Here is a 24,616-nt window from a genome sequence, read left to right as displayed (position 1 = left end):
AAATGATACACCACCACTGTACCAGCCCAGTCTAGCCTGCCCTGCCCGCAAGAAAACTTCCGATCTTCATGTGGTACCTGCAGCTGGTACTCCAGGAGAGGGACCTCCTCTCCGTTCTTGGGTCCGAACTGACGCCTCACAGCAGAGAACCGCAAAGCCAGAGTAAGGGCCAGCTGCAGGTTGATGCAGGACATCCTGGAGATGCTTAGCCTGCCTCCAGATAGGGCGCCAAGGGACTCCCCGAACCGCTTTCTGGGATCCTAAAGAAAAGAGGATGGAGAGGAACAATTGATAGATTAAAAGAAAGAAAGAAAGAAAGAAAGAAAGAAAGAAAGAAAGAAAGAAAGAAAGAAACACAAACTTTGATAAATGTGTTTTGCTTTCCTTTGTAAAAATGGTGAATCATTTTGTTCTTAAGTGGTACATAGATACTACGATGTTACTGGAATCCCCCCCTCGCCAAGAACACTGCTTTCTTGGTTATTTACATCTCTGGGAGAAATGTGGAATTTTCCATCTCTGACTGTGGCAAAGAGTCATTTGCTGACAAGCCTCTCTCTCTTCAGCCTCCTGGAAAACGGGGCAAATAAACTGTCAAAACTGATATTGTAACATTAAAGTAATAACTCTCACAGCAGCACCAGGCCACACAACCCACATTTTTCATAGCCATTTCTGCATTTAGCACTGATGTTGTAGCTTGAATAGGTGAACCGACCATTTCCAAGACAAACAAAATGTTTGCTCCCTCATGTGGCTTGAAGGTGTAAACACATTGTGTTGGTAATTTCAACAAGCCAACCAACAACCCCCAACTTTCACGAAAATTAAAGTTCAAGCAATCATTTTGGCGATTTGGGGACATTCTAAAAAAGCTTAATGAGGTAGAAAAAAAACACCTTTAAAACTGATCAAAATGATCTTATTACCACTTATTGTCAAGAAAATGACAATAAATTATTTTATTATCAAATTTTGATTTTATTAGGCTGCATATGTCAAAATAGGCAGCTTAATGTCGCTTAATGAGCTACTATTGGACAGAAGAAAAAAAAACAACATTTCAAAGTTGTACCAGAAACTTCAGGTCATATGATTTAGATATGAACCAAAGTAGACGGGTATAAGAGACATTTTTTAATTGATATATGAATGAAACTACATTAAGCCACATTAAGATGCATTTTTCTAGACCATCTTTAAGATTTTTAGTATCCACCCATGCCCCCCTATTACCTCAATCCATTTTTATTTTAGGTAATTTAGTCAGATTTTTCATACCCTGTAATCTTCACCATAAGCCCCTTTCCCACTTGCACCGAAAGCCATAAATCTCCCGGCATTGTTCCATATTGGCATCATGTTGGACATTTTTCCCCACTCTTGAGCTAGTATCATTTCTGGTCGAACAAATGTTATTTGTTTTCGGAAGCCAAAAAACAAACAAACAAAAAAAAAAAAACATTCGGAAATATGGCGAGTCTGATCCAACTCACCATTTTTTAACTGAAACACTTCCAGTCTCTACGGAAGCAGGTCTTTATATTCTTAAATGTTATTATTTTTCTTCTTAAAAATGACACTACACGTGTGTTGTGGTTTAATTAGTAACCTGTTATGATTAAATCTAGTCACCCCACATAAAAAACCATCAATATGTTATTTACATTTAGCAGATGCTTTTATCCAAAGTGACTTGCAATTATTCAAACACCAACGATGCAGCCATCAGGAGCAATTAGGGGTTAAGTGTCTTGCTCAAGGACACTACAGCATGCTAGCAGGAGCCTGGGATCGAACCAGCAACCTTTAGATTACTAGACCACCAACTTTATAAGTTCCATGTGGGAAATCTAATAAACCTTCAACTTTATAACTTAAAGAAAAAATTACATGGATTTTCTTCATCTTACCACCACTGAGAGTACATGTGCTGCCCAACAACTGGTACAAATTTCAGTTGTCTTTTGTTTTTTAATGGTTTTTTTTTAATGGATGTCAGCTGATTCGCAGATGTACAAATATTAAAGATGGGTATTGTTTAAAAATGATGATACAAGTATCAATGCCAGTATCATTAAGGTTTTAGTTGATTTATGTGGAGGAACAGGGCACAGTGATGAGGGCCATGGAGAGCCATGTTCACATAGTTAAAAATATATTTATGACTCCCCTTTTTTAAATTCCTCATTGAAATGTTATCCCTATGCATTTTTTAAGCTTCTGTTTTATCCTGTTACTGTAATGCACACTGAATGACCGGATCAAAACAAAAAAACGACTGATCAACTTGAAGAATCACAGTCGACTAACGGGTTTCTGAATGATGATTCAAATCGTTGACTTTCAGGGGGCAGCCCTGTTATCCTTTAAAAGACTGTTGTAGCTGCTGCTGCCGTGAGCCCGTCAGACACGTTACATAAAATCGAAAAAAGCTTGCCGTGATTGGCTGCGAGCAAAACTATACAAATAGCCATTTTTTTCTAGATCTGGGGACAAAAGGTAAGGACAATGCAGGTATTGTTTGACTGGAGAAGTTTCGATACTAGTTGGTATTGGGTTATTTCGGTCGATACCGTAAAGGTATTGAGTACTTATACCCAGCCCTACAAAAGACTCAATAAAACCCTGAGGAACATGATCAAATGCATAACATATAAAGACTTACGGACTACATTAGGCCTCATTCATGAATTTGTGCATAGAAATGTTCTGACTTTGTGCGCAAAAGAGCTGGATATGCAAAGTCAGCACTGCATTTATGATGCGTGAGCACCGGCTACATTTGTTCCTAAACACCTGTGTATGTTGATAAATCTGAACCATTCTAAATGGACAGGACATCTTTTTGTTTTGCACTGTAAATGGACTGACCCGACAGCTAACATAACACCTAGTTACCTACCGTATTTTCCGGACTATAAGCCGCTACTTTTTTCCTAGGTCTTGAACCATGCGGCTTATACAAAGGTGCGGCTATTCTGTGGATTTTTCTTCCACCGCTAGGGGCGCTCTAACCGGAATTAGAATCAAAAATAAGATACGCTACTTTTTCTTTAGCAGATAGAACGCGGACGATAAATTACCAACTGGTAATTATTTTCAAATCCTCGCCCCTTCATCATGGAACCCACACGAAGAAGTTCGTATGATGCAAGTTTTAAGTTGAAGGCCATCGACATCAGTGTGAATCGGGCATTTAAAGCTGCATTCCGGGTTGAGTGGGAGGCTTGGATGACAAGTGGTGAGAAGTCATTCACAAAAACTGGCCGCATGCGAAAAGTATCTTTTTCTGATGTCTGTCAGTGGACCCTAACAGCGTGGAGTGCTGTGAAAAAATCCACCATCACCAACGGGTTCCAAAAGGCTGGACTGCTAGCGAGACTGATGGAGACAGATGTGACGAAGCGCTTCTGAGGCTGTTCAACTCCGACACTGAAGAAGACGACTTCATGGGTTTCAGCGAAGATGATTAAAGTGACTTGTGGTTTCAAACACAGGAGAAATTAAGGTAAATAAATAATCAGCAAAGTTGCTGCCGTGTTAAAAGGCACTGTTCGGAAAGAATCTGTTCAGGTACATACATGTACATTTACAGTTCAAAATCTTTCTGTACATGCAGTAAATATCTAATTTTTCAACATAGATATCTGCGGCTTATATATCTCTTTTTTTTTAAATAGAGCGGATGCGGCTTATATACAGGTGCGCTCTATAGTCCGGAAAATACGGTAATCTGGAAAAAATAAAAATAAAAAAAAGAAAAGAAAAAAGCTCCGTTAAGATGGAGACATGCCCAAATTGAGTTTACAAATCTGCTAGAGTTGAAACAGCATCGAACGTGTCGACAAACCTTGATAGGCGTTACGTAGACTCCCTCCGGCGTGACATCACCTGTTTGATTTAGCAAGTTTTCCCTAGGGATCCTTACATTGGTAAACATTGCAAACCTGTCAACGAGAGAGCACAAACAGCACTCAGAACCAACCAGGTCAAACTAACGCGGATGCAGAAGGAGCTGAAGACATTTAACAAGGAAGCTATAAGATGTAGGTGGGCTCCCTCATTGTTTCCTGGATTACAGACTATCTGACCAATACACACACACCACACATCAAATTTGTCAGGGGTGTCTTATCAGACTTGGTGGTGCGCAGCACTGACACCCCCCCGGGGACTGTCCTGGCTCTGTTCTATCTTCAGAGCCTTCCTGTCTATGTATCTATGGTAAACAATATTGATAATAATCTATAATGAAATAAGACAGGCGAGTTCAGATAGTTTGTTTGATTTAGATTTGTTCTTTGTAAGTAAATGTCTAGCACACACTGCAGTGAAATGAAGAAAGAATTCCAATAGCATTTTTACAACCATCATTTTTCTCATAATTTCTCTGTCTCTCGCCAAAAAAAAACAACACACAAATTGTTCCTTATCAAAAAATTCCTTAAGCACTTACCCATTATCCAGCCCGTTCTGTCCCAGCTTCTTGCCCATATCACCCACCATGACGCCAGGCAGGGAGAGCAAGGTTTTGGGATCTCTGAGCTGAATGTAAATTGTAGAAAACATACATCTTGCTTTACTGTTCAGCCAACAGTTGGATAATTAGTCATTTGTTGTTTTGCCACTGTCCAAGTCGTTCACTTTAAAGAGCAGCAGTTTTTTGGGCAAGACAATCAGTAGAAGGAATTGCATTGCTGCCGTCAACAGTTAGTTAACAGAAAATACAAGCACCTGGACAATGAACGAGTGGAGGCCGTGGCACACCCCGTCCGGAGTGTACAGCTGGGCGAACGCGATGGTGTGTGTGGCGGTCTTTCCCATGTTGCCCACCCAGAACTTGGCGGCCTCAAAGTCGGGGGAGTTGATCACAAACTCCTATTGGGTGGACGATATTGCAATTTGACAAAGTGGATTGTTGTTTTTTTTAACCTGTGCTGTCAGCATGCTGGGCATGCACAGAGTATTTGTATGCCATTGCATCTAAACCAGAGTTAGTCTGAAAGTAGAGTTCAACTTCTCAACCTGCAATGCAACTCTTTATTAATTCTTAAATCATCAACAACTGCTGCAAATGCTCTGTCCTGTGGACGACCTATGGGATGACAGGAGTACAGCTTTTTTGACACCAATCCCCTTCTTTGAAGAACCATCTTACCACCATCTATAAACAACTAATCGCTACTACTCCAAGAGGGGAGAATCGCCACGGGTGGGACAAATAAACATAAAACCAAACAACTACATGGAAAACTGTAAACATAGAAACATCAGACGACAAAACATTGTATCGACAAAGAGTTAATTCAGTCCAGGAAAATAGGAACAGCAATTCAGCATGTGGCCTCTTCCTGTGGTGTCTATGGCAGTAAATGAGGAAGAGGAAAGGTATGTAATCAGGAGGGTGTTCTGGGGGTGTGTTCAAAGCAGGTGCTGGTTGTGTGTTTGCGCCTGTGATGAGTCCACCTGTGTGTGAGTGTGTGTATGTGCCACCATAGTTGGTCTTGATCTGCAACCTCACAGCTAGATGCCACTAAATTCTACGCACTGCACCTTTAAATTACTGCACTCACCGTTCCTGTGAGCAGTGTGAACAACGACTTCAATAAATGGGCCTCCTATGGCAAAATTTCCACATCCTGATGCCATGGTGGCATTTTCTCCAAGCCAAGGAAGATGAAGATGCAGCAATGAATGCACACTGTGTTCATGATGTGCTAATGTTTGCAAAGGTCATTGGTTACACAGCTTATTTTAATGCAATAAATGTGGCTTATTCAGCCATCCTCTCCTTGTTATCACTTTGTTCTAAGTCTTGAATATACCAAGGGAACAAAAGTTTTAATGCAAACATTATTGCAGTCCATCTGCTGCGCAGCGCTAGGGGAAACACTGAGGTCCCGTATTATACTCCTTTTCAACCAGTTAATATAGTGTGGTGTTGGGGGTGGTCTGGCTGAGCAGCCACACCTGACCTGGATGTAGGTGATTGGCTCAGATGGCTGCATACCTGTTGCTTGTTAGACCAAATAACGAGTAACACGTAACACTGCCATCCTCACACACACTCAGGATGGGAGCCCTGTCATGACATGTTCGATCTGCTCCCGGCTAATTCCACCGAGCCTCCTCTCTACAATAAACTGGTGTCTTCAACCCATCGTGTTTTGTGTCTCTGTGCCAGAGGGCCCTGAAAATGCCACTCGGGTGGCGTGTGGTAGGAGAAACTGACACATATAGGTCTCTGAGGTCCCCAAAACATGTCTCTGAAGTTTTTTGCTGAAAATACCACTCAGATAATGTATTCTAGACATTATAACATGCCTCTATACCCCCTCTGTTCCTGCTGTTTCCTGTGTATCACTTTAATTGCAAATGAGCTGCTGCTGCCCATGCCCCACTCCAGAACTAGGGGGGCGCTCTCTATATCACCCCATTACGCACAGGGCTTTTTTTTGTTTTTGTTTTATTCAATTAGGATACGGAGGAAAATAAAAAATACATATACAATAAACATACTGCTCTTATTGGTTTTGTTTGGAGAAACACGCAGCGGATCACGTAGTGCTGCCTACTGTCAACGTTACCGGCAAACCTTTTTTTTTTTTTTATTATTCTTTTTATTTCCAGAAAGGTTTAAAATACGGGAGATTTACAAGAAAATGTTTAAACGGGAGGACAGTGGGAGAGAGGGGTAAAATATGGGCGAATTCCAGGAAAAACAGGAGGGTTGACAGGTATTCCTCAAAAACAGCAAAAGACACACAGCAGAATTATCTTTAAAATACTTACAATTTCCCTCATCTGCAGTTTTGTCACAGACAGTTCCTATTGATTTATTTTAGAAGATTTGTGCTGGTCTGTGCAACCAACAACAGCTGTTCCCATTCTTAGCTCTTAGCTTCAGCATAATTCTAGCGGTCTGGCACTAGGTATTTCTCAAGCCGAGATTGGAGTTACTCAAATGGGGGGCAGTTCTAATTCTAATAAGCCACCACTTGACGTAGGAAGGTGAGGCAAATCTGAACGGCACGTTTTCTGAAATAGGGAGCCTACAAAAAACTGATTGGGTTGTCTTATTTCACAGTTTGTGTTTTAGTAGACCCATTAGAGGTCCAAATGTATGTGCACAAGCACTAATAAAGGTGAGTTTTTCATAAAATATCCCCTTTAAAAAAGAAGAAGAAAAAAGCTCCCGCTTTTTTGGGAGACGGCTTTGACCATTTGCTAGGTAGAAACAGTCATTGTCTCAGGTTGTGTTTTGCCGGCATTTCTAGGTTAAGTTTTAAATTTTTCAGAGTACAGCTTACTTGTTTACTAATTTAAGTTTCTCAGGTGGTATAGTTCTCCCGTCATTCGTTCCAGAGTTTGAAAGGGAGCTCGGTTAAAAGTTACAGGTAAGTCATTGTCAGGAGAATCCATCAGGGGAGTTTTTAAATCACCTTTTATGACAGTGGGCAAGTCAACGTTAATGTGATGCTTGCGGTGGATCCTAACTTTTTGTGCAAAGACACTCTTACATGTAGGGTATCTGGTATGCACCAAAGTACGTTATGTATGACCTGATAATTCTAGGCCAGAAATACTGCGATGTGTCTGCAGACACCATTGTCACTATATTCAATAGAAAATTATACAAAATGTGATTTTACACCATGCCAACAACCATTTGATATTTGGTCCAAGACTGCAAAACACTGAATCTATTTGTTCTCTTTGGTGTTTGCTGGCGTCCGTTGCCTGAACTGTGCCCCCCCCCCACGAAAAAAATCCTTCAAGAGTTGTTTTACATAAAAAGGAAAAAGGTTTCATCTAGAACCCTTTGCACCCACAAACTGTTTTTGGGATATGAGATAATATAAGATATAAGGTTCTTTTGTTATTTTTTGGAAGCCAATTGAGCATAGTTGCTGCCTTCAACCATGGATCTTACAAACAACTGAAAACACTTAGCGTAACTTGCACTAAGAGGTCTTTATCAATTTCTTTGATAAATGGTGGGATTTTTGACCAGTAACCTTCATTAATTTCTGTGTTTTTGAAAAAGAGTTCCTGTTCCTGTCTTGTCTTGACCCTTATAGAGAGAGGGTTGGGTTACAAAATGTGGATATGCAATGTGGTGTGCCAGTGGCTTGAAAGAAAACCACAACTAGATGAATCTTTAATCTGCCTATTATATTACAGGTAATCCTGTACCTTGTACCCTGTACCGACCTACCTGTTTAACAACCGTTAAACCGACTTACGACCAGCTCTCCGACCAGTCTGTATTGTGCGCTGCGTACAATAATGCGGCGTGCGCGCTGGGTGCGCGGCGTCGCAGCGGCAAGAATCTCAACGTGCATCTTCACAAGTGACCCTTATTGTGGCTTTGAGGACAAATCCCTTTAATGTAGAATATTTCCAGATGGAACCCTTCTGAGGGCTTGCGGAAGAATTGTTCAACCACAGAAGAGTTCATAAATGTTGTTGGAGCAACCTTTGAAAAACCAAAAGGCTTCCAAGAAAACCCCTGGCTCTAGGGCTCTGAAAATAGCTTTACCCCTTAAACCAAAGCAGGTTCAAGGGGGAAACCCTCATACACTGGAGGTCATGGAAGAAAACTGCATCAAGGGCGATAGAGGAAACAGTTTCCAGGTCAAGTTCCTTTACGAGCTCTACAAAGATCCTGTCTTTAAGGGTTCTTGAGGAAATCCCTTCTGAGGGTTCTTGAAGAACCTGCCTTTAAGGGTTCTCGGAAGAATAGCCATTGAGGGTTCTTGAAGAACCTGCCTTTAAGGATTCTTGGGAGAAACCATATTCAGAGTTCTCTTCTTCTTCTTGTGTGTTAAACGGTGGCTCTCACAACCAAATGAGTTCACTTATGCAATTTGAATTAAAAATGAGTAATGGAACTTCCCTAAAGGCAGTTAATGGTAGTGGGTGTGGTTCTGGTACCATCTGCAGGTGAGGAGTAAGGTAATTAGAAGATGGCAGGGGACACACAGCTTTTTTTTTGTTTCTTTTAATTAGGAAATAAAAAATAATAATTTCAAATAAAAACACACTATTTGTTTTGTTTGGAGAAACAGGTATTCCCATAATTCACATGGTGGGGGGGGGTGCATTTAAGGCCGGGCAGGGCGGAGCTTGCGGCTTGTGCTGAGGTGCCGGATCCAATATTTCAAATTAAGGACTATTGGCGAAACAAAATCACTGAGGTGAAAGTTCTATCACAAAACTATGGTGTTACTTATGTATTCTTGCGCATTTTTAAGTGAGCACAGGTACTCTTCACTTAACGACCTACCTGTTTAACGACTGTTCGGACTTACGACCAGCTCTCTGACCAGTCGGTATTGTACACTGTGTACAATAGTGCGGCGTGCGCGCTGCGTCCTTTCTCCATCTCACCTGTGCAATCATTCAGTCAATACGCATGCTCAGCGTAATGGTATGGTACACTATATGGGTGTCTGAAATCGTACTACAAGATTCTTTCAGGCATAAATATGGAAATATATTGTAATATTTACGATTACATGTAATGACAGGATAAATATTTTCAACCTCCCAATCTTTACCGCTTCCAAGTCTTCATTAGCAGGGTCAGACCCCCCAATTCTCTCTCTCTCTCTCTCTCTCTCTCTCTCTCTCTGAGTGATTGGAGGCGTGAGCGAGCGGAGCGTGCGAGCGTTTGGTAGAGAGTGATTTCTCTCTAACTTTTCTATCAATTGTATGTTTATAATTATTTGTTGGTGACGGTGTTAGTTTTTTGTTTTCTATTGGTTGTAGGGTGTGCGCACAGCGGGTGGGGAGTGGTGGTGGTGGTGGTGCAGGTCCGCAACCATGTCGGACCTCACCAAGCTAACGAGGAAGCACGGCATTAAGTTGCCCGTGTCTTCCTCGGTCTCGGTGGAGGACTGCAGCCTGGCAATGGGGAAGGCTGTCGGCTACAGCAGCGTTGTGTCCGCAGCGCGGATGAACAGCGCGGTGGTCATCTTCCTGGATAGTGTGGACAAGGTGAACGCGGTGGTGGCGAGCGGCGTCACGGTGAACCAAATGTTTGTTCCCGTCCTGCCTCTCTCCACACCGGCGAGGAGGGTGAACCTGGCGAATGTTCCGCCGTTTATTAAGAACGAGACCCTCACTAGGGAACTGGCGAGGCACGGGAAGGTGGCGTTGCCAGTTAAAAAAGTCCCGTCGGGGTGCAAGTCGCCGCTGCTTAAGCATGTGGTGTCGCACAGGAGGCACGTCCTGATGGTGTTAAACAACAGGGCTGCGGAGCTGAACGTAGCTTTTAAAATCAGGGCAGACGAGTTTGACTCCGTGGTGTTTGTCAATACTGACACCACCAAGTGCTTTGGGTGCAGTGGGGAGGGACACCAGGTCAGGGCATGCCCAGGGAAGAAGGCAGACGGCGAGACAAGTGAGGTGCAGAAGGGTGGACAGGACAAGGAGGGAGCACAGGAGGGGGCAGGTGAGGGTCAGGAAGGGGAAAAGCAGGCGAAGGTGGGGGCACAGGAGGGGGCAGGGGGGGGTCAAGAGGGGGGAAAACAGGCGAAGAAGGGGGCACAGGAGGAGGCGGGGGAGGGCCAGAAGGAAAGAGGGGAAAAGCAGGTGAAGGTGGGGGCACAGGGAGAGGCAGGTGAGGGCCAGAAGGAGGCAGGGGAAAGACAGGTGGAGGTGGGGGCACAGGAGGGGGCAGGTGAGGGTCAGGGGAAAAAAGGGGGGGGGGGGGACAAGGGAATGTGGAGCCGCAGGAGGGAACGGGTGGAGGTAGACAGTGCAGCCAGGTGAGCGTGGAAACACCAGGGGAGGCAGGCGAGGGTCTGGAAAGCAGGCAGGTAAGGGTGGGAGGACAGGAGGGGAAGGAGGAGGGTCCGAAGACAGGCAGGTGGGTGCGGGGGGGACAGGAGGGGACTGGTGAAGGAAAGGAAGCTACAGAACAAAGTCAAAGGAGTGCAGGTGACGTAGCTAGGGAGGAGGAGGCACTGGAAGGAAGTGACTTTGAGATGGGGGATGAGGACGATCGGTTGAGAGTCCCTCGCCTCAAAAGGAAGTCAAACAAAATGGGGGGAGACTCTCAGGCGAAAAGAGGGACAGCAAGCCAGGGGAAGGCAAGTCAGGGGGTGGAGCAGGGAGGCTCGGAATCAGAGTCCTGGATGGAGGAGGACTCTGCTGCAGACAGTGAGGGGCAAGTTTTTCTAGGCGTCAAGAAGAAAAAGGGCAAAAAGAGCTACAGTGTGGGCAAAATAAAAGCGTTTTTGCACAGAACGAAGAACGTGAAAGGGATAAAAGTGGAGGACTTCTTCTCAGATAAGGAGTTGCTGGCAAACGCAGCCCAGCAACAGATGAGGGGTAAGGGGAGAGGAGGGTTCACGGACCAGGAGGTGTACAGGCTCAAGAAAATAGTGCAAAAGATCAGGAAGGAGCTGAACAACAGAGAGGATGGAGAGGAGGTGGAGGCGGGTGCCGCTGTTCGGGCTGAATCCCTTTTCCGTTACAATGAGTGATTTTAACATCAGCACGCTGAATGCGAACGGGGCTAGAGACGCAGCTAAGAGGTCTCTGCTGTATGAGCTGATGGAGCAGAAGAGGCTGAATGTGCTGTTGGTGCAGGAGACCCACAGTGACTCTGGCAATGAGGCTGACTGGAAGAGGGAGTGGGGGGGGTTGGTGGTGCTAAGCCACAAGAGCACCACCAGCGGGGGGGTGGCTCTTCTCTTTTCTAAGAGCTTTGCCCCAGCATCCTTTGAGGTGGAGGAGGTGGTGGAGGGCAGACTGATGGTGGTGAGGGCAGCATTTGAGCATTATAAGCTTGTCTTTGTAAATGTGTACGCTCCCACCACAGGACCACACAGAGTCACTTTTTTGCAAGTTTTAAATGGGGTTTTAGGCAAAGTTCGTTCAGGGGAGTTTTTGTTTTTAGGAGGAGACTTTAACTGCACCGAGAACGACCTTTTAGACAGGAACCACTGTGAGCCTCACAGAGCATCGCAGAACGCGATGAGGCTGCTCTCAAATCAGAACGAGCTAACGGACGTGTGGAGGAGAACCAACGGGGATGAAAGAGAGTACACCTGGGTGCACTGCAGAGGCACCTTTTTATCGTTGGCCAGACAAGACCGGTTTTACTGTTTTAAGCACCATTTTAACATTTTTAAGGAATGTAGAATGGTGCCTGTTGGTTTTACCGATCACTCCCCGGTTGTTTGCCGTGTTTTTATCGCTAATGTAAAGCCGAAAAGCGCATATTGGCATTTTAACACCACCCTACTATGTGACTCCAACTTCAAGGATGCTTTTAGGTTTTTTTGGGAAGGTTTTAGAAACAGAAAGCAGGACTTTATTTCCTTAAGACTGTGGTGGGACTATGGGAAGAGGGAGATAGAGCAGCTCTGTCGACAGTACACTCTCAATGTCACACGGGACATCACCAGATCTATGAGGGATCTGGAGACTGACATTGTGGAGTTACAGGGTGTAGTGGAACCCACTGGAAATCGAGATCATATTAAGGATCTCAAGTCTAAAAGAGCTGCTCTCGCAGACCTACTAGGCACCAAGGCGCAGGGGGCGCTGGTCCGCTCTCGCTTCCAGAGCGCAGCACTGATGGACGCACCATCTAGCTTCTTTTTTAGCCTGGAGAAGAGGAACGGGCAGAGCAGGTTCATCCACGCCCTGAGATCAGACACAGGACAGGAGCTCAGGAGGCCGGAGGAGATCCGGACGAGAGCCGTGGACTTTTACACAGAACTGTACAGAAGTGAGTACGAGGAGCAAAAAGAACTGTTTTACTCCTTTTGTGGGAATCTGCCCAGGGTCCCAGAAGACGTCAGTGCGGTGCTGGGGGAACCTCTGACCCTGCAGGATCTTTCCACGGCCCTGCAGAGCATGAAGGGGGGTAAGGCCCCCGGCATCGACGGGATTCCTGCGGAGTTTTACAAGGAGTTCTGGGAGGAGTTGCGGGAGGACCTTTTAATGGTTTTTAATGAAGTTTTTAAAAATAAGTTATTGCCAGTCAGCTGCAGGAGGGCATTCATCACTCTCCTACCCAAGAAAGGAGACCTGCAGGAGATAAAGAACTGGCGTCCTGTGTCCCTTCTGTGCACGGACTACAAAATCCTGTCGAGGGCGCTGGCCAACAGGCTGAGGGAGGTGATGGACCTGGTAGTCCATCAGGACCAAACGTACTGTGTGCCTGGTAGGTCTATTCTGGACAATGTGTCCTTAATTCGGGATATTTTGGACGTCTCTAGTTCTTTGGGCATTGAAACTGGACTCATTTCGCTAGACCAGGAAAAGGCGTTTGACCGGGTTGAGCACCCTTACCTCTGGAAAACTCTGGAGGATTTCGGCCTCAGCCCTGGTCTGATAGCCATGATCCAGGTTTTGTACCAGGACATCGAGAGTGTACTGAAGATTAATGGAGGGCTGAGTGGCCCTTTTAAAGTGCGTAGAGGGGTGACACAGGGCTGCTCCCGCTCAGGGATGTTGTGCTCTCTGGCCATAGAACCATTGCTGTGTCAATTAAGGACGAACATCGAGGGTGTGTTTTTAAACGGTCTTGAGAGAAGTCACATTTTATCAGCCTACGCGGACAACGTCATTGTTTTAATAAAGAAACAGGATGAAATCAGCAAACTGGAGGGGATCGTCAGGGACTTTGGGCTGCTATCAGCAGCGAAAGTCAACTGGGGCAAAAGCGAAGCGCTGGCTGTGGGCGGATGGAGGGGGGGACTTTTAAAACTGCCAGGAGGCTTACGGTGGCGAAGGGATGGTTTTAAGTATTTGGGAGTGTTTTTAGGGAGTGAAAGTATGGTGGGGAAGAATTGGGAAGGACTTTTAGGAAAGATACAGGGCAAGCTAAGAAAATGGAGGTGGGCACTGCCACAGCTGTCCTACAGGGGCAGGACGCTCATCATTTACAACCTGGTGGCCTCACAGCTGTGGCACAGAGTGGCCTGCGTCCAACCACCAGACCTGCTATTAAGGAAGATACAGGCCGAGCTGATGGATTTCTTTTGGGGGCGGAATTTCCACTGGGTCAGGAAGGAAAAGGTCTTTCTGCCTAAAGAGAAAGGGGGGCACAGTGTGGTGGACATCAGAAGCAGGGTGGCAACTTTTAGGTTACAGTTTGTGCAGAAGTTTTTAACGGGGTACTTTAACGTTTGGAAGGACGTGGCGGGCTTGGTCTTAAAGAGGACTGGGAGGATGGGACTTGACCGCTCGTTGTTTTTAATGGACACGAGTCTTCTAAACACGTCGAGCTTACCCCGGTTTTATCAGGAGCTTTTTAAAGCTTGGGGGTTTTTTAAGAACAGGAAAAGGGAGGCCGCAGATTCCCTCCACTGGCTCCTGGAGGAGCCGGTGATCAGAGGAGCCAGGCTGGATGTGCAGGACGGGGCCACTCCAGGACTGAGGAGTATCCTGAGGGAGGCGGGGGTCCTGACCCTGAGGCAGGTGGTGGCGGCGGCGGGGAGCGACCTGCAGGACGGCGAGGCCATGGCGGAGCGGCTGGGGGTGAGGTCCACCAGGATCGTACACCTGGTGCTCAAGAGGTGGAGGGAGAGGCTCACGGAGGAGGAGCTGGCCCTGCTGAAGGAGCACGGCGAAGGCGCGGAGGAGCCGAACCCGGAGGAAGCCGCTGCACAAGGCACTTTGTACAGGACTGGACCTGCACGCAGCCAGCGGGAAGGCTTTTTACAAAGAGTGTGTGGTTGTTTTAAATAGGAAGGGACTGGAGGGGCGGCAGGACACTGTCTGGAGAGGACAGCTCCAGATGGGGGGACAGGAGGAGCCATGTTGGAGGAGTTTTTACAAAGCTCCCTCCAAGAAAAGGACGGGGGACCTCCAATGGAGAGTCCTACATGGAGCCATAGCGGTCAATAGCTTTGTTTCTGTTTTTAATCTCACGGTAGCAAATGAATGTCCATTCTGCAAACTGCCAGAGTCCGTGTTTCACTGTTTTGCAGAGTGAGACAGACTTTTAGAGCTTTTTAGTCTTTTAAAGGAAAGTTTTAAGCTCTTTAAGGAGGAGTGGTCCAGAAACGTTTTTATTTTTGGGGTGAGATACTACAGGGCCAACGCAGAGAAATGGCGACTGCTTCATTTTCTAGTAGGGGAAGCGAAGATGGCCATCTACCTCACGAGGAGGAACAAACTGGGGGGAAAGGAAAGTGGTTTAGGAAGAGTGTTTGTAGCGTTGGTCAGGGCAAGAGTCTTGATTGATTTTAACTTTCACAGCCTGATGAAGAGTCTGGACGTCTTCATCAAGCTGTGGTGTTTTAATGACGCCATCTGTTCCCTGGTGGAGGACGACCTGTGCTTCCAGTCTGTTTTTAACGTGTAGGGCTCTGTTAGTGAACCAAGTGTGTTTGTTGTATTGTCTGTAACTGTGAACTAGAGAAAATGTTAAAATAAAGATGCTTTAAAAATCTCTCTCTCCCTCTCTCCCCCCCCCCTCTCTCTCTCTCTCTCTCTCTCTCCTTCGCTCTCTCTCTCTCTCGCTCTCTCGCTCTCTCGCGTGGCGTGAGCAAGCGGCGTATGTGAGCGTTTGTCGCAGTGAATAGCAGTAAATAGTTTTGTTTCTGTTTTTAATCACATGGTCAAAAATGAATGTCCCTTTTGTAAGCTGCCAGAGTCAATTTTTCACTGTTAATCTCACTTCTAATCTCTTTAAAGACGAGTGGTCAAAAAATGCTTTTATTCTTGGGGTAAAATATTACAAAACCAACGCAGAGAAATGGCGACTGTTAAACTTTTTACTAAGAGAAGCAAAGGCAATTTACATCACAAGAAGAAACAAACTGAGAGGAAAATAAGGTATTTTTAAAAAAGTGTTTGTTGCATTAGTCAGAGCGACAGTCTCAATTGATTTAACTTTTCACAAACTGATGAAGAGTCCAGATGTTTTTATCAAACTGTGGTGTTTCAATGACATCATCTGCTCGCTGATGGAAGACAACTTGTATTCCCAGTCTGTTTTTACGGTTAGGGTTTTTTTATTGAACAAAATGTTGCATTTGTTTCATGCTTTCAACTGTGAACTGAAGGAACCCCCCCGGAGGAAGGACAAGCCAGGATGGGAGAAATGCACAGGCCACATTTCACTGGCCACCACCCAAAAAAAAAGTGTGTGTAAATGCATGTGTTATCATGTGTTATATGTGCGGTGTGTCATATGACGAATAAAGATCCTTCTTCTACTACCGAGAAAAAAAAAAAGTGCAGTCTGCAGAATTTACAGAACAGAATTGGCAGAAAATAATATTATATTCATAACAATGTTTTAATTAGTGTATAATTAGATTCGATTCAACGAATTGAATATGGCGCCCGGAGAGCAGTTAAGGGGTTAAGTGTTTGGCTCAAGGACACATCAGGAGCCGGGGATCCAACCGTCAATCTTCCGATTACTACACGGCCCCCTCTACTACCTGACCTTAGAATGACTGCACAGGGCGTAAGTAAGCTTCATGGAGGCCGTCATGTTTCTTCTACGGTAACCCAAAACGGACAAACCAAACACTGGCTCTAGAGAGGGCCTGTCGCGTTTTTCGAGAATTTTTTCAGCCACGATCTCTGTTGCACCTCCATGGGGAGGGGTATTCAGTTGGTTGAGATTTGCAACCTCACCGCTAGATGCCTCTAAATTCCTAACACTGCGGCTTTAAGAACAATAGTTATAAATGATGGGAACCAACATTTTCAGGCTTATTCTCCAGGGCTGAGGTATGTTATACTGACAATGAAACATTTGAGCTCAAAGATGCAATTAGAATGGGCCTCATTCACGAACAAGTGCCCCAGTGTCACGCACGTTTGAGAAAAGAAAATCAGGATTCATCTACATATTGTCATTTGAATTTGTTCTTACTTTGATAGTAATTAACTGAAGACACACGGCTGTCACATTTAGATTTATTGGGATTTATCAACTTACACACATGGGAAAGAACAAATCTGGCTGGTACACACGCGTCTTTACTTCAGCACAGGCTTTTCATAACTACCTTTTCTGCACGCAAAGGCAGAACATTTTCACACACATGCTAGGAATTGTGTTTTTACTTGTATGGGACAGTGCGCACCAGCCCCCATGTGGGTCCTATTCGTTCAACTCACCTGGGTGCTGGGGTCATAGGTGGCAGTTGTCCTCATGGCCCTGGTGTTGCTGCCATGGCTCAGCTCCGTCAATGCAAAGCTTCCGAATATCTTAAGAAAAAAACAAAAACTTGTGGGGCAATTGTAAGGGAAGTTTGTTCACTTGGTTGATTTTGGCAAAATGTCGAAATAGGACATAGGTTGTCATGGTAACTGTGCTCGAGGTTTCAAGTACAATGATGGACGTGCTGTCTACGAAAAAAAAAACAGAGTATCCAATAAAATCAAAATATTAATACATTAAGGAAGGTAGAGCTGGTTGTCTAGTAATCTAAAGGTTGCTGGTTCGATCCCAGGCTCCTCCTGCTAGCATGCTGTAGTGTCCTTGAGCAAGACACTTAGCTCCTGATGGCTGCGTCTGTCGGTGTTTGAATAATTGTGAGTCGCTTTGGATAAAAGCGTCTGCTAAATGTAATGTAATTAAGCAAGCAAAGTAAAAATAAATGAGTCCCACTCTACCTCACACTGAGGGATTAGTCAGACACACCAGGTAGCAGTGGGATGTTGTGATGAAGACTTACCTTCATATCCTCAACGTCCTGCAACAACTTGCTCTGTCTCTCTGACCCTGACACGGCGACCATTTGACTAAACATCTAAACAAAAAACAAAAGGCATGAAATGCAAACTTGTTCACAGACTAGGAAGTGACTTGGAAAATATATTTTGATCAAAATTGGCATGTGACAAAAAAAGAGCACAGAATTATCCTCAGCGGTGAGAAGTTTCCCACAGATGGCGTTAGGTCACAGACGAGCACATACATTCCGAGTCAGCAGAGATGTGTTGGGAAAGCTTGACAATTATCAACTTATTAAAAGTCACATTAGAATAGCGATGGAATGATTTTTGTGACCATCTTGCATGGGAAGTGATTACCCCACCTACCAAGATCAAGTTCCAATTCTGCAGAAACAAAAGTTCTTGTAACTTTACATTTTGGGGTAGACATGGAAGATGTAATTTTGCATCAGTGATGGTTCATGCCCATTACAACAAGCATATTATTACATAACACATATTTTTGCATTGCTGCGTTGAACTGTAGGTGTCACGTTTTTAAGATCACTGCCCCATCGGCGCAGCATGCATATGTTCTAAAAAAATAAAAGCAAAATAAACAAATAAAAAATACAAGATGCCATCAATATTTCAATTTTGCAGCTCAGACCTGTGAATATTCCTATGCTGAGGTAGGAATATTTTAAGTCCTAGTCAAACTTTCAGCGCTGTTCCTCTGAGTGATTCTCAAACCAAGACACAGACACATCCTGTGCATCCTGTTCCAGAAACTCTTACCCCAAGGCTGAGGAAGGACTTGTTGGTCAAAGACCAGTCATACATTCCCAGACAATTCATGAGGGCAACAGTCTTCCACGGGTTCATCATGGCTTCATCGCGACTTACAAAGTTGTAACGGAATAGCTGTTTGACCCTGTGAATAATTCATATAAAAGTTAAAAATTATAAAAAAATATTTTATGCAAATGAAAAGATCACAAGTTGTTAAAATAATATTTGTGAATAAGATTTGTTAAATATAAACACTTGAGGGCTGTTTGCTTCTGCAGTTACCTCAGGAAAGTGAGTTCTCTGGTTTGCTCCAGGAGTAGGTCTTCTCCAGGTTGACGGGCAAAAAGTGGATCATTCTCCAGGGCTGTGAATACACGTTGCTGCAGCCATGTGGGAACACCAAGACACGCAAGTTTGTCCACTACCGTACCTACTTCACTACACTTAACGCCATTCTTTTATTATTAATTATTTGTATTCTGTATTCTATTATTAGATCTCACACACACACTAAAATAAGCGCGGGTAAACAGGTTATTTGAAAGTTAGTATTATGGCTACCTTGAACAGCAGCTGGTCCTCTCCCTCGAGGAATAAGACCATATCCTTCCAATTAAAAGATGCTTTTTGTCTGTAAGTGTCGAGGGGCCCGCTGGGAAGGTCAGGCACAAGGTCGTCTTTCTTTTTAGTTTCATCTGGGTTCACTGGGGTGTGGCTAGGAATGCTCATGATGGCTTATTGGATTCCAAGGCACTTATTCTGCAAGACAAAAAAAACAGCTCTTTGTATCATCTTAATTAAAGTACAATTAATAAACCAGCATTCTTGCCATATGGTAGACCACCACACATTACACAAAAAAACTCACATTACACTATAAAACGGATCTGTAAATACACAAACAAATTCTCCAAATAAAAATAAAAGGTCCACGAACACATTCAATTAATTTATAAATAAGTGAAAAACATTTGTGAATATCTTCCTAATATTTACAGCTTTCAAATTGGTATTTAAGAATCCAATTTGAAGTTGTGAACGAACTGGCATATGTGGATTTATATATTACACACAGTTTTGAGAGACATACCTAACCGTTGGAAAAGGGGCGTGTCATGATGCCAGTGTGATTGGGAACAACACAGTAGAAACAAACAGTGACATTAAACTGTAAAACTTGAAACAAAAGTGTTTTGAGCCGTTCAAAAGAAACAGATCGTTCATTAACGACCCAAAACTACGGGAGAACCAGCATGGAGCACCGGCAGCATGTGCAACTGTACACCACCCGGTGCGCGCACTGGTCCTTCAGCAGTGGGGAGCGGCTCAAGGCCGGGTGGGGAGCATGGAGGTTCACCACTGTGCTCTCCACGGAGCATCTCTACACTCGTCTCACAAACATTTCATGGTCTTCCATGCGGAAAAAAATCAATAACGTCTGATTTTGGATTCTAAATCGGATATGAAATTGTCGAATGATACATGGATCTTCTTTCTCTTTCGGCTGCTCCCATTAGGGGACGCCACAGCGGATCATCTGCCTCCAATACCTTCTGTTCTGTGCATCTTCCTCCCTTACACCAACCGCCTGCATGTCCTTCCTCACCACATCCATAAACCTTCTCTTTGCCCTTCCTCTTTTCCTCTTACCTGTCAGCTCCATCCTCAGCATCCTTCTCTCAATGTAACTCTCATCTGCCCTACATACTGTATGTGTCCAAACCATCTCAATCTGGCCTCTCTCACTTTTCCACCAAACTGTACAACCTGTGCTGTCCCTCTAATGTACTCATTCTTAATCCTGTCCATCCTTGTCACTCCCAATGAAAATCTCAACATCCTCAAGTCTGCCACCTCCAGTCCAGCCACCTGTCTTACTGTCAGTCCCACCGCCTCTAAACCGTACAACATAGCTGGTCTCACTACCGTCATTTAGACCTTCCCTTTCACTCTTGCTGGAACCTTCTGTCACAGATCACTCTGGACACTCTTCTCCACCCACTCCACCCTACATGTACTCTCATTCATTCCTCTTCTCTCTAATGCATGCCTCCACTTCTGCAAGCTCTCCTCAACCTGCTCCCTACTTTCACTACAGATCATAATGTCATCCGCGAACATCATAGTCCACAGAGACTCCTGCCTGATTTCATCTGTTAACCTGTCCATCACCATTGCAAACAGAAAAGGGTTCAGAGCTGATCCTTGATGCAATCCCACCTCCACTTTGAATGCCTTCATCACGCCTACTGCGCACCTTACTACTGTCTGACTGCCCTCATACATATCCTGTACCACTCTAACGTACTTCTCTGCCACCCTGACTTCCTCATGCAATACCACACTTCCTCTCTCAGCACCCAATCATATGCGTTCTATAAATCTACAAAGACGCAGTGCAACTCCCTCTGGCCTTCCCTCTATTTTTCCATCAGTATTCTTATAGCAAACATTGCAACTGTAGTACTCTTTCCTGGCATGAAACCATACTGCTCGCTGATCCCCACCTCTCCTCTTAACCTAGCCTCCACTACCCTTTCCCATAGCTTCATGCTGTGGCTGGTCAACTTTATTCCCCTGTAGTTACTACAGCTCTGTACATCTCCCTTATTCTTGAAGATGGGTACCAGTACACTTCTTCTCCGGCAGAAAGGCCTCTCGTTTTGTTTACCCGGTATTGTTTACATGTTTTGTAATGAGGTAATGAGGTAATTATTAAGAGTGAAACATGTAAACAAAACCGGGCAAACAGGTTTTGTTTACACATTTAGCTCTTTGTTTAAACAAAACCTGTTTGCCCGAGCAAACCGCAAAGGAGATAAATAAAATTTGTTTTCGCCAGTGGCCTTCATTTTCTTTTGAAATGTAATAACTTACCAAATAAACTCCCTCTCATCTTGGCCAAATTCCAACCTCACCCTAATTACAGCTAGATGGATGTGAAATATCTGACAGAAAATGTAATAATAAACATGTACACCAATTTTTTTAAAATATTAATAAAATAACCCCAAAAGGTACATTTACCTGGAGAACACATATTGAGGACTTATCCTGGAGAAAGGCATGATTGCTACATTATAAGTGTTGCATTTCACATAAAGCACAAGTCCACTTCAAAATGTTTACCCTGTAAATTCAATTCCATCCAAATTTTCCAATAGTTCTTGAAGGGTTTTTTTTGTATCAATAGTGTCGAAACATTGATTCATCACTTTCTTTCATATAATTGTTTAGTAACAACGACATTTTGGAATGACCTGTGTTTGCACATCTTTAAGAATAGCTCTCTAAATAAATAAATAGATAAATAATTTAAAACCTTCCGTGATACGTGTCAATACTTCCCGCCCGGTTCTTCTGACGCTGCGGCTGAATTGGTCAAAGTGCGTCGGGATACGACTCACGTTTTGCTGGAGATCGGCGAAACCGACGGGGACAAACTCGGCCGAGCTACCCGGGATCAGGCGTCTCACTCCCCGGAACGCGTTGGTGTTCTGCGAAGACACCAGCGGGGCCGAAGGGGAGAACACGGGCCCACGCTCTTCACTACGCGACGGGGTTGTTGTGGCGGTGAAACGTATGACAGCAAAAAGCTACACGGTGGTACCTTGACTTACGAGTTTAATTCGTTCCGTGACAGAGCTCGTAATTCAATCTGCTCGTACAGCAAATCAATTTTCCCCATGGAAATTAATTGAAAGTCCATTAATCCGTTCCAGCCCCAAACCCCGTGTTTTTAAATAAGAAAAATATATTTGTAAATAACAAATATTGTATAAAAACATAATGAAACATAATAAAAGAGAATGTGTAGGAGCCATGAATTGGTTTGCTATTAATTGATTTATTATTATCAGGTTTATTGTATATGAATTTATTATGAGTTATTATGATTATGTTTTGGGTTTTATTTGGTCAATGAATGAGTTTACTATCACGGGTGTGGGATGAATGATTGACAGGCATATGGGCGTCACTTTAAAAGGCACCAGCTGATCTCCTGCTGAGAATCAGAGTGAGAGGGGGTGTTTGGGGAACCCACACTTTCCTTGACCGCTTTAGTTTGATTTCGTTTATTTGTTTTGATCGCTGTATTACGAGTTAAAGGCACCGTTTATTTAAGTTTCCTTATGTTGATTTAATAAACACCCTTAAACGCATTCGTTGGATTCAGCGCATCGACATTTGTTTGTTTAGAAGCGCGTCGGACAATAGGCCCCTTATCATCGCCTCTCAGCGGCTTATTCAGTTCGTTTTGGAGTCGCATACAATTGTCAACGAAAATGTACAGTATTATCGACGGCATCAAGGCAACATCAGCAGAAGAAATCAAACACGGATCAAGCGGACAGGAATGAACGAAAGCCGGGCGGCGATACAGACAGAGGAACAGCTGACCACAAACTTTCCTGAGCCCACGGTCAAAGTCATCCTTGAAAGTCAGGTACAATTGTAAGCTGTTTAATGGAAGGAACACTGCATATATAGTCCATTGGGGACGAAGTGAATACCTGATCAAGGGTTGAGTTGACGCTCAGAGAGTTAAAGTTGGCTAAGATACTCTGCTGCAGCTATAACAAAGGAATCTCCGCTGGTCTCTTTAACTCCGCTGGTCTCTTTAACTCCGCTGGTCTCTTTAACTCCGCTGGTCTCTTTAACTGCGCTGCTGCGCTGATGTGTGAACACCGAAAATGATGATGATTTCTGAATAAGTGTCCTTTCTCTGTGGAATGTGGATGTGTTGTTTAATGGCACAAATAGCCTAAATTGGAAAGGAAAAACGAGTGCACAGTTGGAACCTGAAAGTGTGAATGAACAGGCCAGGCCCGCATCAGCGGCATCAGTAATCATAATGCATGATGATGATGATGTGCACCCAAATGACAGTGTCAAATGTCGGGAGAAAATCTACTGCCTCTAAAGTTTCATCTGTCTCAAAAGTTTCATCTGCATGTTTAAAGGCTCAAGCTGACTTGGCAGCATTACAGATCAAACAGAAACTGTTGAAGGACAAACATGCGCTGGAAGCCGAGGAGGAAATGTTGCGAAAAAGGAAAGAGCAACAGCAACTGGATGAGGGGATTGCAGTACAAATGGCCAAATTAAATGTGTTGAAAACGCAAAGTGTCATTAGTGGAAAATCTTCTAAAGCAAATCATGGGGATGGAATGACTTCTTATGTGGAAAAGGCACAAGGAAAACCACAAACCCTCAGTGCCAATGCAAATCCATTCACACCAAAAATGTCACAAAATCATGCAAACACAGGAACAAAGCCTAAAGACTCTCGGCTCATTCATTCAAAATCACAGCCTCTGACAGCTATGCGCTCGGATCCTAAGTCACGCGCACTTCAGCAAAGCTCTCATGAATATGCACCAATGCAATGTGTGTCAACTGCCAATACTTACCATGCAAATGTTGATTCTGAATATGCAAATGACTACCAAAATGACATGCTGGGCATTATGCGGCAACAAAATGAAATCACAACCCTATTGATACAGCAACAATGCATGTCATCATTGCCTTAAAGGGAGGTACCCATCTTTGATGGAGATCCATTAAAATACCATGCTTTTATGAAGGCTTTCGAAAACGGAGTGGAAAACAATACCAAGAATTTCAGTGATCGTTTATATTACCTGGAGCAGCACACAAAAGGTCTTCCTATGGAACTGGTAAGGAGCTGCCAGCAACTGGACCCTGCAAGAGGGTATGCAAAAGCAAAAGCTCTAGTGAGAGAGCAATTTGGAAATGAGCAAAAAATTGCATCAGCATACATGGACAAGGCCCTGTCATGGCCGCCTATTAAGAATGAAGATGTGAAAGCTCTTCAAGAGTACAGCCTTTTCCTTAAGGGCTGCTCTAACGCCATGGAAGAGGTGGAGTATTTGCATGAGCTGAACATGGCTGAAAACATGCTGACCATCATAAGGAAACTGCCATACAAATACGGCGACAAGTGGAGGAACGCAGCATGCGAGTTACAGGAAAAACAAAAGTGCAGAGCTACATTTATGGATATCACAAGTTTTATTGGGAAACAAGTGAAGATCTTGACCGACCCAATCTTTGGAAACATACAGGATGCTCCACCACCAATCATAACTAAAAGTGGGAGCAAATATACACCACCACCACAAACGGGAATGAAAGGAACTAGCTT

The 24,616-nt window shown here is 44.2% G+C and overlaps 1 protein-coding gene across 1 annotated transcript in view; it reads right to left on the bottom strand.

The window, feature by feature from the left end:
• The window catches only part of LOC307246838 (peroxisomal acyl-coenzyme A oxidase 3-like), a 63,013-nt gene extending 41,175 nt beyond the window's left edge, over positions 1–21,838 (bottom strand). Inside the window, exons 1-10 of the mRNA XM_080022868.1 lie at positions 21,767–21,838; positions 19,006–19,203; positions 18,727–18,824; positions 18,451–18,586; positions 17,673–17,747; positions 17,113–17,202; positions 4,738–4,881; positions 4,460–4,548; positions 3,854–3,950; positions 78–260 (exon numbers count right to left, since the gene is read on the bottom strand). Of these exons, the coding sequence (XP_079878994.1) occupies positions 78–260; positions 3,854–3,950; positions 4,460–4,548; positions 4,738–4,881; positions 17,113–17,202; positions 17,673–17,747; positions 18,451–18,586; positions 18,727–18,824; positions 19,006–19,173 (1,080 nt within the window). The 5' untranslated portion in view covers positions 19,174–19,203; positions 21,767–21,838. The remainder of the gene's footprint in view (positions 1–77; positions 261–3,853; positions 3,951–4,459; positions 4,549–4,737; positions 4,882–17,112; positions 17,203–17,672; positions 17,748–18,450; positions 18,587–18,726; positions 18,825–19,005; positions 19,204–21,766) is intronic.
• Positions 21,839–24,616: the final 2,778 nt, after the last annotated feature.

Source organism: Zeus faber (genome assembly GCF_960531495.2).
Source record: "Zeus faber genome assembly, chromosome: 22".
NCBI lineage: Eukaryota > Metazoa > Chordata > Actinopteri > Zeiformes > Zeidae > Zeus > Zeus faber.
This window is presented reverse-complemented; position numbering and strand designations above follow the sequence as displayed.